The following is a 15,151-nucleotide window of genomic DNA, read 5'->3' as shown; positions in this document are numbered from 1 at the left end:
CTGGAGGGCCTGGCACACCTCTGCCTCTGTGCGTACTGCCTGTGTCTCTTACGCGGCAGCATCGGGGTGTCCGGGCTTCTCCCATGGCTCCGGGCTCCCAAGCTTGTGCCCTGAGAGTGACAGTAGAAGCCAAATGGCCTCTCACGACTTAACCTAGGAAGTCACATAGCATCCCTTCTACATAACTCTGTTAGTCAACGGAGTGGCACATGCCCACCCCGTCCACAAGAAGGGGTCAGAGACTCTATCTCTTGACAGGATCAAAGAGCCAGTAGGACCGGAAATAGTACTGCAGCCATTTTTGGACAATACTGTGTACCACAGAGAGATCCGGTGAATTGTCCAAAGTGCGCAAGCTAGTGAGTCATAGGCAGAGAATCGCATCCAGCCCTTTGACCCTAACTTGGCTGCAGGTGCCTCCACCCAAAATGGATCCAGTTTTTTCATTACAGCCCTCCAAATATTTGAAAATTGTGACTAGGTTCCTCTTAGCGCTTGTATTCTCTGGGCAGATATAACCCAGATCTCCCACTATTGCCTGTTAGGGATTATTTCCAGCCTCAACATACTGAGCACTTGATAATTTCTCCACGTTCCACTTAAAATGTGACACCCAGACTTGATACGGTATTCTCTGGAATCCGCAGTGTGAAGTGTGTGTGAGGACAGGATCTCCCATGGTCTGCTACCATAGCAAGATTTTAATGACTGGTTTTTTTCCCTTATCAACTACATTTTAGTATTGCATCGTGTTAATTTTGACTGTTAAGTCCTAGAATTTTTTTTTCTATAAACCATAAGCAATCAAGTCTTTTACCTTTCCTCTACTTCTGTTTAATTAACTCTAATTTGAGAATTTATTTTTGTCACAACTCCAGTGTTATACAATAGCTTGTCACTGGGTTGTCGAGATACCACTTGCTTCTCATCTATCCCCCTGCTGACATACCCACACACTACCTCCTAACAACGTTTATCCTATAGCTCACATAGGCCCTGAGCCTGCAAAGAAAAAATAATGGCAGTACTCTGTCTGAGAGACTTCCTGGAGAATAGACCAGATGATAGGCAAAGTCAACTTAATTTTATTTATAATCTTTCTGACTTTTGTGAAAGAAAATCACCAGGCTACTCAAGTATTGCTTAAAATATTACAGGAGGAAATTAAAAGCCATTTGTAGAATGGAGGAGATTTGGTTTTCAGATACACAAAGGGCTGCCATGTGAATAACGATGTAGACATCTTTTTCTAAAGAGGATCAGTAGTTAGGAATTAGAGTAAACAAATTTCTGCTTGTAAGAGTTTTCAAATACCTACTGCTGAGTAGCAATAGAAAGGGCTTCATTATGAACATGAATTATGGGACAATTACTAAATATTCAGTAATTTAGCAGATACTACGTTTCCATTTGTTGGTGACATTTTAGACTTTTTTTTTTTTTTTTTTTTTTTTGCATAGGATAAGTGGATAAAAGCCTTCTCAACTCAGGAAAAAAAAAAAATTGTTTTTACTTTAGAGCCTGTGTTTTCAAAGGGCAATTTGCTCCAGGCTGTTTCCACCTATTACATATGCCCAAAGTTGTCACCACACGTCAAGGATGGTAAAACAGATCTCTATGAAAATGTAAGCCACTAATGAGGACAGCCTTCTCTTGTCTACTACAGTAGAGAAAATGTAACCTTGGAGGATTTCTAATGAAGGGGGTTTTCTATCTCTGGATATGTAAGTTGACAGGAAGAAGAACACTGGAAACAGAATGGACAAGTTATTTGTTTCCAATAATCTAAGATGAAAATAATCGAACTACTGTACTATACATGAAACAAGGGAAGAGTAACATATAAAATGCAAGATTTTTATAATAGTCAATATTTCATCTACTGTCGAACATGTGCACATTATGGAAAACAATAGCAAAACATTATTACATATCCCTTTACTTCTCAATTTTATACCTACCTGGGTGACTGAAGAGAAATAAACAATGATCTGTTGTGCCTTCTGTTAGATGTGCCACTCTGTCAGAGACGTAACAGTGGAAATGGTGCCTAAATCATGTTTGCTTACTGTAGGGGAGGAGTTGGCAAAAGATCCTAGGAAAGGAGCCAACAAACTTCTTTTATAAAGGGCCAGGTAATAAATATTTTAGACTCTGCAGGTCATATGGTCCCTGTCACAACTACTCAATTCTGCCACTGAAACACAAAAGCAGGGCGCCTGGGTGGCTCAGTCGGTTAAGGGTCTGCCTTCGGCTCAGGTCATGATCCCAGGGTGCTGGGATCGAGTCCCGCATCAGATTCCCTGCTCAGCGAGGAGTCTGCTTCTCCCTCTCCCTCTACCCCTCCCTCCTGCTCGTTCTCTCTCTCTCTCTAATAAATAAATAAAATCTTTTAAAAAAAAAAAGAAAGAAAAGAAAAGAAATACAAAGTCTTTCTCTACTTTGCTGCCTGCAGGATTGCCCGCATGATCCGTCAGGAAAGAGGCAACGCCCTGCTTGTTGGAGTAGGAGGCACAGGAAAGCAGTCTCTTACAAGACTTGCAGCTCACATATGTGGTTACAAATGTTTGCAAATTGAACTGAGCCGGGGATATAATTATGACAGTTTTCACGAAGACCTGAGGAAGCTGTACAAACTGGCTGGTGTAGATGACAGGAATATGGTCTTTCTCTTCACGGACACCCAGGTATATGTTTAAATAGCTAAAGTACAAGTGTCATGATCATGAGTGTGCTTTGAATAGTTTGTATGATGTAGTTCAAGGAACCGTTCCCTTGGATAGCAGATGTCTTAGACCTTGTAAAAGACTTTTATACTACGTTTTCATTTATTTTACCAACCATTTTGTTACCCTTTAAATTCCGAGTAAGTAAATATGATCAAAGATTAAGGGAGTGAGAGAGGTTTGAACTTTTGTTTGAGAAGGACATGGGTAGTAGAAAGTAATAAATTGTTTCTGTAGCAGTAAATATAAGGAAGTTATTCCCTAACTGAAATCAATTAGGGAAATATGCCTTACACAAGAAAAGGAAAATAATGATGTCTGTTTTAGGGTTAAATTAACTTTAAAATTAAAATAGGTTTACATGATTACATTTATGTCTATAAGAACCAATTTAACTGATCTCGAATTTATTCTAAAGAAGAAAATTTTCTACATTGACTATACTTGGGCATTTCAACGTTAGGGAAAATAAACTTTTATAGAAATTAGGCAGGAATAAAAAAGTGATAGATCTGATGCATAAATAAATTATTTTAAATTAAGTACAGTCATAAAATGGGAATTTTTAACATCTGTGACATGCAGGGAATTTATATCTGAATATATAAATATTTTTTCACAAATGAGAAAGGACCCATAGCCAAATGTATATACACCACCAGCTCTGGCCACCAACGATTGAGTGGAAAATAAAGCAAGCAGAGATGATTATCCACAGAGCAAAGCCAGGGGGCCCATTCAGAAAGGAAACTTGGTATACAGGTTGGCTTGAGTTAAGACCACAAAGAGAGAGCCTTTCTGGCCTTGGAGCCAGTTCTCCTGTTCCACCCTGGCAGAGAAACTAATTTGTAACTTCACCCATTGCTGAACACAGCTTTTAGCCCACCTGACCAGAAACCTAACCAGAGTACACGAGAAGCTGCATGGCCCATCTAGCAGCTCTGCTCCCTGTCTGCAAAGCAGTGGCTTCATCTGGCCAGAGAATTCAGGGCACAGCCTTGCTTGATTTAGGTCCCCAAACAATGAGCCATGAGGGCCTTGGGTCTCACTCCACTGCCCCACCAGGACAGGGAAGCTAATTCATAGCCTTACCTGTTACTGAGTATAGTACCCAGTCCCAGCCATCTAGGAAGCCAGACCAGAGAATCTAGGCAACCACATAGCCCATCCTACAACCTTGCTTGGGGAGAGAACCAAGTCAGCAGTCCTGTCCAACTGTTCTCAGCCAGTATACCCCACCTCCAACCTCAGAGCTTGGGCAGTGGCCTCACCCCAAAGTAGACCCTGACAGCAAGCCCCACCTGCTCAAGGATTGCTAGCTGACATGTCCAGAAATCCAAACTAAGCAGACTGATGAGGAATTGTCTCTGCGACAGCGAACCTGTAAAATCTGGAAGAGGTGACCTCTTACTCAAATGAGCAGATACCAGTGTAAGGAATCAAGGATCATGAAAAATGAGGTAAACATGACACCACCAAAGAAAATGAACAAAGCCCCAATAACTGACCCTAAATAAATGGAGATCGATGAATGTCAAATAAAGAACTCAGAATAATTCTCTTGAAGAAATTTAGTGAGCTCTAAGAACACACAGACAACTAAACAAAATTGGGAAAATAATGGATGAACAGAACAAGAAGTTCAGCAAGGAAAAAGAAACCATCAAAAAACCCGAATAGAAATCCTGAACTGAAAAATACAATGACTGAACTGAAGAATTCAATGGAGAGCTTCAAAAGCACACTTGACCATGCAGAATAAAGAATCAGTCACTTAAAAGACAGGACATTTGAAATTATCCAGTCAGAGGCCCAAAAAGAAAAAAGAATGATAAAGCCTACAGAACTGATAGGACATAATGAAAAGAAATAATGTCCAAATTATGAGAATTCCAGAAGAAGAGAAAGAAAAAGAAACAAAAAAATATATTTAAAGCAATAATGGTTGAAAACTTTCCAAACCTGGAAAGAGAAATGGACATCCAGATCCATGAGGCTCAAATAGGTTGAACCTGAAAGGGGCTACACTGAGACACGTTATAATTAAATATATAAAGAACTCATACAACTCAAGAGCAAAAAAAAAAAAAATTCAATTTAAAAAAATGGGCAGAGGACCTGAATAGACAGTTTTCCAAAGAAGACATGCATATGTCCAACAGAACAGGTACATGAAGAGATACTCAACATCAGTAGTATCAGGGAAATGCAAATCAAAACCACAATGAGATATCACCTCACACAATTACATGCCAACAAATTGAATAACCTGGAAGACATGGATAAAATCCTAGAAACATATAGCCTACCATGGCTATCATCAAAAAGACAAGGGACAACAAGCATTGGCAAGGATGTGGAAAAACAGGAACTGTGTGCACTGTTGGTGGGAATTAAATTGGTGCAGCCGCTTTCTTTTGGCTTTCGGCTCAGAGGAGGCAAAGGCGCAACTGTCTTCGGTCATCCCGAATCCAGGTTCATCCGACACCAGCCACCTCCGCCATGCCACCTAAGTTCGACCCCAGTGAGATCAAAGCCGTGTACCTGAAGTGCACCGGTGGCGAAGTCAGTGCCACGTCTGCCCTGGCCCCGAAGATCGGCTTACTGGGTCTGTCTTCAAAAAAGGTTGGTGATGACATTGCCAAGGCGACTGGTGATTGGAAGGGTCTAAGGATTACAGTAAAACTGACCATTCGGAACAGACAGGCCCAGATTGAAGTGGTACCTTCTGCCTCTGCCTTAATTATCAAAGCCCTCAAGGAACCACCAAGAGACAGAAAGAAGCAGAAAAGCATTAAGCACAGTGGAAATATCACTTTTGATGAGATTGTCAATATTGCCCGACAGATGCAACACCGATCTTTAGCCAGAGAACTCTCTGGAACCATTAAAGAGATCCTGGGGACTGCCCAGTCTGTGGGCTGTAATGTTGATGGCCGCCACCCTCATGACATCGTAGATGACATCAACAGTGGTGCAGTGGAATGCCCAGCTAGTTAACTACAAAGGAAAATATTTCAATAAAGGATCATTTGACAACCCCCCAAAAATAATAATAATAATAAATAAAAAATAAATTGGTGCAGCCACTATGGAAAACAGTATGGAGGTTCCTCAAACACTTAAAAGTAGAACTACCATATGATCCAGCAATCCCACTTCTGGGTATATAGCCAAAGGAAATGAAAACAAGATCTCAAAGAGATATTTGAACTCCCATGTTTACTGCAGCATTATTCACAATAGTCAAGATATGGAAACAACCTGAGTGTCCATCAATAGATGAATGGATAAAGAAGATATGGCATGTATACACACACACACACACACACACACACACAAGTATACACACACAGAGACCCATAATGGAGTATCATTCAGCCATGAGGAAGAAGGAAATCCTGCTGTTTACAACATGGATGAACCTTGAGGACATTATGCTAAATGAAATAGTCAACAGAGAAAGATAAATACTGTATGATATCACTTATATGTGGATCTAAAAGAAGCCAAACTCATGGAAACAGAAAGCATAGTGGTTACCAGGGGCTGGAGGATGGGGAAAATGGTGAGATGTTGGTCAAAGGATACAAATGTCCAGTTATAAGATGAATTAAGTTCTAAGAATCTAATGTACAGCATGGTGACTATAGTTAACAAAACTTATATACTTTAATGTTGCGAAGAGAGTAAACCTGAAATGTTCTCACCACCAAAAAGAAAAGAAATGGTAATTATGTGATGTGATGGAAGTGTTAACTAATACCATAGTGGTAATCATGTTGCAATATGTAAGTGTAGCAAATCAATACATTGTACACCTTAAATTTACAGAATGTTATATGTCAATTATATCTCAATAAAGCTGGAAAATAAATACAAATACAGTCTTTTTCAAATGAAAAGGAAAAGACAAGCACATCAAGAGAAGATATTTTAAAATGTAATAAAATGTGAATAGAAAGTCCCCCCCCCCCCCCCAAAATATATATATATCAAGGGCTTTAAACACCTGAAGAAATGTTCAGCCTCACCAGTAACCAGAGAAATTTCAGTAAAGATAAATGTCAGGGGTTGGCCTTGCACACAAAGGTTAAAAAATCATAATATGCGGTATTGACAAAGGTGTGAGGAAACAGGCCTTGCATAGACCTCACTTGTGAATTAGCAAAATCATCTGGAAGGTGATTGGCAATATGCAGTTAAAGCCCTTAAATTTCTCTTACCTATAATCACAACTGCATACAAAGTTGTATGTACAAGAAAATCTAATACAGTATTTTAAAATAACAGTTAAATGTACATTTAAATCCCATCAAAAAGAAGTTGATCACACTCCAGGTGCTAAAATCTGAAAGAAACACTTTCCAATGAGGCCCATGGCCTTCTGGCCTTTAGTGTCTCCAACTCTGCCACCTTAAAAAAAAAAAGACACTAAAGCTTTCTCCTATATACTCTGAATTACTACCAATTTTACCTTTCTCTTATAAACTCTGAATTACTACTTCTTATATACTAGGTTTAGTGAGGCATATTACCAGAGTAAAATCCATCTCTTTTGGTGTACAGATCAATGAGTTTTCACAAACATGTACAAGTTACACAGTTATGTAGCAATCACCACAATCAAGATTTAGAATATTCCCATTAGTACCCAAAGTTTCTTATGTTCTTTTATAGTCAATCCCTGTCTCTAGTCCTACCTCCTGGAAACTATTGATCCAATTTCTGTCCCTAAGAATTTGGTCTTTTGCAAAATGTTAAATAAATGAAATCACATGATAAAAAAATAATAATAAAATAAAATAACAGTTAATTTTAAGTAGCCTCATTTTTCAATGAGAGAGTCACACAAGTAAATTGTGCTGTAATTATACAATAGGACAGTTTGTAAAAAATTTGAAATTACTTTGTGGAAATACACATTAATTAATGTGAAAAGTATTTATGATGTGTTGTTACATCATAACACATATACAATTCATCTACCATATAGGTTCTTTGGTTTAATGTATAACTAAACAGATATGCTGTATATACAATTAGAAAATGTCTGGGTCATGGGATTGTGAGTGATTTTTTTATTTTCTTAATTTTGTTTATCTGTAGTTTCTTATTATTCTGAAATCAAAATATTTCTTATAGAAGTTTAATGTTGCTTTTAAAAATTAAGCAAGTTATATAAAAAGGCTCTAAGTATTAAAGCTCCAAAGATCAAGTCAGACTGTCTTGCTCCACTTTAAGCAAACAAAAGGCTATTATACCCTTTTGAAAGCCCCAATCAATCTCAAATGTTCTATGTTAATGGAGAGTAAACATAACCATAATAATGAAATTAATGTGTGTATGTATGTATATATATATATAAAACTATTATAAATATGAGAAGTTGAGAGAAACAAGACATTAAAAATTTTAGTTTGCTATTTCTAGCAAATACAAAGTAGTTATAAGTATGTTTAGATAATATGAAGAATATAATTTCTAAGCTGAAATTAATGGCTATATACTACATATATATTTTACAAAGAAAGTAAATATTTTCTAATACTACTGAAGGTTTACAAAAATTGATCATGTTAGACTTAAACAAATTTTCAAGAAATTCAAAAAAGCATAAACTACGGTGATAACATTCTTTGTCCACGCTCTGATCAAAGGAGAAATTAATGATGTGGCTCAGGACTTTAAAACATTCATATAGAGGTGCCTGGGTGACTCAATCTTTTAAGCATCTGCCTTGGGCTCAGGTCATGATCCCGGGGTCCTGGGATCAAGCCCGGCATTGGGGTCCCTGCTCAAAGGGCAGAGAGCCTGTCCTTTCTCTCTCTGCCCCTCCCCTCACTTGCATGCCTACGTGTTTATACTGGGGAGCCTGCTTCTCCCTCTCCTCCCTGCTCATGCTGTCTCTTGCTAGCTCTCTCTCTCTCTATCTCTCTCTCTTAAATAAATAAAATCTTTAAAAAATTTTCATATAAAAAATTCCTGAGTCAAGAACATCAAAATTTAAATCTCTATTTAGAGAACAGGGAAAATGAACTTAATATAAATAAAAATCTGTGAATGCAGTCAAACAGTTCTTAGGATTATATTTATAGATTTGAAAAAAAAATTAGAAACTACATATATTAGTTGACTTAAAAGTTCAGGAAAATAAAGATCACAAGGTAACAACAACAACAACAAAAAGTGAATAATAAGATAAAAGCAGAAATAAGTAAATCAGGACAAAGAACTAACTAGTGTTTGCTCTTGGGGAAAATTAACAAGACACAATTATGCCAACTTCAAGAAAAAAACAAAAAGTTACAAGTGAAGAAAATAAAACAACAGATATTTTGTCATAGTTAAATATATAGAACTCAAACTTTTTAACACTAAAAAGTTAACTGGAACAAAAGGATAAATTGTAGATTTCTTAAATATTTGCATCAATTATTAGAGGCAAAAGGTTTATTTTATAATATGAAAGCTACTCATTCAAATTTAAAGTTAAATTCCAATATTTAAATGGTTACAGTTTGAACAGATTTTTTAATGGAAAATAATAAATGTGGAATCATATTTGCCCTTGCTAATAATCAAAGAAATGCAAATTAAATTCTCCCAAAGCAAAATTCTCCCTAAACTCGCAAAAATAAATGTTAAAGTTTAATGAAATCTTACTTGAATTGAACGGGAAATTTAAAAATCTTCAAAATCCAGAAACTATCCATGCATTTTAATTGCTGATCCCACTCCTGGGAATTTTTTTATTTAAGATTTATTTATTTATTAATTTGAGAGAGAGAGAGAGCACGAGCAGGGGGGCATGGGGGAGGAACAGAGGGAGAGGGAGAAGCAGACTCCCTACTGAGCAGGGAGCCCAACACCGGGCTCAATCCCAGGACCCTGAGATCATGACCTGAGCCGAAGGCAGATGCTTAACCGACTGAGCCACCCAGGCACCCTCCACTCCTGGGAATTTATCCCCAGGAAATAATCCAACTGGGGAAAAAATCTATAGAACTACATATGTTCTTAAAATGTAAACAAGACTGTGGACCATTTAAGTCTATGTAAAAATAGGGCACATTAGCTCAATAGTGTGTTATGCTCCCATTAATGGTTATAAATACAATGAGTACTCTACAGAATTATGGATAAATATTTATGAGAAAATGTTAGCTGAAAAAGGGCAGAATATAAAATGGTTGCACAGGGGTGCCTGGGTAGCTCAGTCGGTTAAGCATCCAACTCTTGGTTTCAGCTCAGGTCATGATCTCATGGGTCGTTGGATCCAGCCCCACGTTGGGCTCCATGCTCATCAGGGAGTCTGCTTGAAAATTTTCTCTCTGCCCTTCCCCTCACTTGCATGCCTACATGTGCATGCGTGCTCTCTCTCTCTCTCTCAAATAAACAAAATTTTATTTTTTTATTTCATTTTTTTTAAAGATTGTATTTATTTATTTGACAGAGAGAGACACAGCGAGAGAGGGAACACAAGCAGGGGGAGTGGGAGAGGGAGAAGCAGGCTTCCCACAGAGCAGGGAGCCCGATGTGGGGCTCAATCCCAGGACCCTGGGATCATGACCTGAGCCGAAGGCAGATGCTTAACGACTGAGCCACCCAGGCGCCCCTAAACAAATTTTAAAATAAATTTAAAAATAACTGTAAAATAAAATGTTTGTACATGTTACTTGAACCATGAAAAAGATGAATTCCTTTTTTTTTTAAAGATTTCATTTATTTATTTGAGAGAGAGAATGAGATAGAGAGCATGAGAGGGGGGAGGGTCAGAGGGAGAAGCAGACTCCCTGCCGAGCAGGGAGCCCGATGCGGGACTCGATCCCGGGACTCCAGGATCATGCCCTGAGCCGAAGGCAGTTGCTTAACCAACTGAGCCACCCAGGCGCCCAAGATGAATTCCTTTTAAGAAACAATACAGGAAAGGGGCATTTGGGGGGCTCAGTCATTATGAGTCTGCCTCCGGCTCAGGTCATCGGCTCAGGTCATCGAGCCCTGTGTCGGGCTCCCTGCTCCACAGGAAGCCAGCTTCTCCCTCTCCCACTCCCCCTGCTTGTGTTCCCTCTCTCTCGGTGTCTCTCTCTGTCAAATAAATAAATAAAATCTTTTAAAAAAAAAAAGAAAAAGAAGCAATACAGGAAGGAAAAATGAAAAATCAATGCACTTCTGTGTTAGAATATTAAGATTCTAATTTTTAAGATTATTTTCTCTTAAAGATAAAATTAACTCAATGTGAATTTTGATTAAATATTTGGTTTACAATTTACACGTAATAAATGTGAACCGGTTGGATGAGTTACAATGATCACTCTGCTTTCTTCTACAGATTGTAGTGGAGGAGTTCCTGGAAGATATAAATAACATCCTGAACTCAGGTGAAGTGCCCAATTTATTTGAAAAGGATGAACTGGAACAGGTTTTAGCAGCCACCAGACCAAGGGCGAAAGAAGTAGGCATTTCTGAGGGGAACAGAGATGAGGTAGGACATGTCACAGTGGTGATACGGCTTCAGTAAAACAAAAAGTTGTGTTAGCCTTCCTTTTTTTTTTTTCTTTTTTTCCTTTTTTTAACAATCTACAAATCCCTTTGAGGAGTCCATGGATGGATGTTTTTTCCAATATAATTGGTTTCCTTTGTAATTCTATGTATTTTACTCCCTGCATTCAAAGCATTGGTTCACCAGACTTCCAAAGAGGTCAGTGGCAAGCAGAAAACAGAAACCCTACTGCCTCACGGAGGTCATAGTCTTGTCCAAACTGGACAGTTTGCCATATCCTTCTTTCAACACAAAGGGATTTCCCATATCCTCCGTGCCCTGCCTGAGGAGTGCAGTACTTTTGATTCCCTTGCCTATCAGCAAGATCAGAGCACCTGAAACAGAAATGGATTCCCCCACGTCTCCGGGCCCAGCCCCATCCGAGAAACAACCCAGCTCCTGTCCTCCTCCATTTCTCCAACACAGTGCTGGATTCCATATGCTGCTATTGGCCCGCCCCTGTGCTTTCCCCTTGCTTCTGGACGTTCTTCAATTTTTTTAACATTCTTTCTTAGGCCTTCTCCTCTGTGTCCTTTCATGAGATCTCCTCTACTCTACTAGGTCAGGGCTTATACATACAAACAGCAGGGTCTACTTCAGCTGACGAGAGCAGAAAGGGGTTTATTCGAGGAACACAGAATCACTGGGAGAGCCCAAGAAAGGGACTCCAGGCTGAGTTCCTCAGCATGATCATGAGATGCACGTGGTAGAAGTCAGTGGTCAGGGAAGCTGCTGAGCCTGGAAGCCACTGAACCCATCAGCAATCAGCATGCTGCTGCTTCGGCTGCCGGCTCCAAAGCCACACATCCCCAGCCTCATCAGAACATAGCTGACAGAAGGAGCCGCATCCCCAGATGGTGGCTCCAGGCCCACGCCGCTTCGGCCAGACTCTGCCCCTGCACAAATTGTGGCCCTGCCCCTGTCTCTCTCTTCAGTGGCCTCTACCCCAAAGCAAAAACTTGTAGGAATACCTCTCTCCACCTTACTCAAGAGGCCTCCTTAAATACGCTGATGAGGAAAACCTACATCACATCCAGAATCCTAGTTGCAGTGGAGTCTGCCAAATGTCATTTTTAATCTTTCCAGACTGCATGAGGGGTTGGACTGGAGGTTGACCAAAACAATTCGCGCATCTGCTACACTAACGTGTTTTTATTTAGTATTGGTAGACCAGAGGCATTAGCTAACACTTATTTTCATTGTTACTTCACCCTTATTTTAATTGAAATTTATCTTTTTGTCAGGTGTTTCAGCACTTTATCAGCAGAGTCCGTCAGAAGCTGCACATTGTTCTCTGTATGAGCCCTGTGGGGGAGGCCTTTCGGTCCCGATGCCGGATGTTTCCATCCCTTGTGAACTGCTGCACTATCGATTGGTTTGTCCAGGTTGGTGACATACCAGGATACCTCTCTGGGAAGCTGGATTCACTTGATTTTTTTTTTAAGTAGGCTCCACGCCCAAGGCGGAGTCCAACATGGGCCTTGAACTTACAACCCTGAGATCAAGACCTGAGCTGAGATCAAGAGTCAGAGGCTTAACTAACTGAGCCACCCAGGTGCCCCTGGATTCACTTGATTTTAAAGGGGTAACACATTGCCCAAAAATAACTCAAGGGTACTTGCATTAGCTTTAAACCCTGCTAGGAATTTACTCATATACAGGAGATGACAATGATAAAGACCTAACAAAGGCTAAACAGAATTTATAAAGAAAGAGGAGACTGTGGAATTTAGCAATGTAGAAATTATTGGTCATCTTGACAAGAGCTTGGTTTCAGTGGAGTGATGGGGGAAAAGGTTCAAGAGAGAAGAGACAAGAGGAATCAGAGACAGTGAACATAGGCAACTCTTTCAAGAAGTTTTGCCCCAAAAGAACACCAAGAGCTGGGTAGTATCTACAAGGGTATGTGAGGTCAAAAGAAAAGTGTTTTTAAGTGGGAAACACAAATAACATGCGTGTGTGCTGATGGAAGTGATCCAGAAAAGAACTATATTGACGGAGCAGCAGACATTTAAGCGTAGTTGTACCATGGCATTGAATAGGCAAGAAGAGATGGGTTGGAGTCATCAGCGAAGGGGTCGGCCTGGGCAGGGAGCATGCACAGCATACCCCAGAGGAACAGGAGCGGGGGGCAGAGTATATGAGCACAGATAACAGGGAGATGGGAAGATGTGGGGGTGAGAGCTCACTGAATTCTGTTTTCGTTGCTTCTATTTTTAGTGATGTGGGAAGCGAGGTCATCAGCTGAGAATGAAGTGGAAAGAGGAGGTGTTAGCAGTCTGTAGAAGCTTTTCTGGGCTGCTCTAAGAACCCACTTGAGCTAGTTGTCACAAAGTTAAAGTGAGGCCAGTCGGCAAGGTTGTGTGTTTTTCTCTAGCCGTGCTCGACTACACAGTCACAGACATGGGGTAACAGAGAGTTGCATTTGGCTAAGGTTCAGGTGAGTGCAGAGAAACAAGAAAGGAGCAAAGAAGTGAAAGAGGTGAAGAGGACAATGATTATAATAATGGACCTGCATAATAAACAGAGTAAGGACATGAGGTCCTCGTAATGTATGTGATTTTATTCATGGAATTATTCTAAATACACCCATTCATTTATTCATTCAATTAACAAATCCTGATTAAGCAACTTCCATGTGCCAGACACTGTGCTGGGGATAGAAAATGCAGCCCCAAACCCCTCTCTAATGAATGCAGCCATTCCATTCATTACACATTACAGATATGAGTAGGAATTCATTGGGTAAAAGGGGGGACAAAGCAAGGAAAAGGTCCAGAGAAATACGTTTTCTTACTTGTTAAAATGTGTATTATAGAAATGAGCAACAGACTTTCCAAATTATATCTTTATTTTCAGTGGCCTAGAGAAGCACTTCTTTCTGTATCAAAGACGTTTTTTGCAAACGTGGATGCTGGAAAAGAAGAACTGAAAGAAAAGCTTTCCCTCATGTGCGTGAACGTTCACTTGAGCGTCTCCACGATGGCAGAACGCTATTACATGGAGCTCCGCAGACGGTACTACACAACGCCTACCTCCTACTTGGAACTCATCAATCTCTTCCTGACTATGCTGAGTGAGAAAAAGAAGCAGCTGGTTTCGGTAAGTATAGTATTATCAATAAAAAAAAAAATTTTTTTTTTTTTGCTTGAACTCAAAACTTGCCAGAACTAGCGGAAGTTCTACATGCCATCTTACCTGCTGGAGCCTTCTCCATCCCCACATGTGCCCTTGACAACCTGCGACAGACAAAAAGATGAAAAGAATGTCTCATGCTGTCGGCCGAGAGGCCTTCCCCTTCCTTGATATGTATATTTTTTCTACTGTCATTTACCTAAGTGTGCCTCAGTAGAATGAGACGGACATAGTAACAGCATCAAAGTGAGGCGGTAAGTTAGACATCTCTGTAATATTTCATGAGAAGGAGAACCTTTTGTTAAGCAGCGGAGATGGAGTTTCGGTGGCCTAACATGTGTCCGTAGTTGCCATTAAGAGCAAGGACTTCAGTGTCAGGCAGACCATATACAACCTATGTTCTGTCTCTTTCTTGTTGCACAATCGTGAGCACATTTTGTAACTTCTAGGTCTTAGTAGAGAATAAAGTTTAGAAATTTCTACATCTACCGCTTGGATTGTTGTGGAGTTTAAATAAGATACTGTTTGTGAAGGGCTTGGAATATGATCTGACACCTACGAGGTGCTCAGGAAAGAGTGGCTGCCATCACGATCACCATCAGCAGGCTATTAACATGAGCTGAAATTTTCAACATTTTAATCAAAATTAAAATAGAAGTATAGACCATTAAGATATTTTTAATGTTTTTCAGAGGATTTTTACTTGGTAAATAAATACATGCTTTGTAAAATAATTTGATAGATATTT

At 39.7% G+C, this 15,151-nt stretch overlaps 2 protein-coding genes across 2 annotated transcripts in view; both read left to right on the top strand.

The window, feature by feature from the left end:
• DNAH6 (dynein axonemal heavy chain 6) overlaps positions 1–15,151 on the top strand; it is a 214,859-nt gene that overhangs the window by 122,059 nt on the left and 77,649 nt on the right. Inside the window, exons 45-48 of the mRNA XM_021697409.1 lie at positions 2,456–2,687; positions 11,059–11,211; positions 12,513–12,653; positions 14,128–14,370. Of these exons, the coding sequence (XP_021553084.1) occupies positions 2,456–2,687; positions 11,059–11,211; positions 12,513–12,653; positions 14,128–14,370 (769 nt within the window). The remainder of the gene's footprint in view (positions 1–2,455; positions 2,688–11,058; positions 11,212–12,512; positions 12,654–14,127; positions 14,371–15,151) is intronic.
• LOC110587219 (60S ribosomal protein L12-like) lies at positions 5,214–5,726 on the top strand. Its single transcript, XM_044918580.1, has one exon. The coding sequence runs from the start codon at positions 5,229–5,231 to the stop codon at positions 5,724–5,726; it is 498 nt and encodes a 165-aa protein (XP_044774515.1). The 5' UTR covers positions 5,214–5,228.

This window comes from Neomonachus schauinslandi, chromosome 10 (genome assembly GCF_002201575.2).
Source record: "Neomonachus schauinslandi chromosome 10, ASM220157v2, whole genome shotgun sequence".
Taxonomy (NCBI): Eukaryota; Metazoa; Chordata; class Mammalia; order Carnivora; family Phocidae; genus Neomonachus; species Neomonachus schauinslandi.
This window is presented reverse-complemented; position numbering and strand designations above follow the sequence as displayed.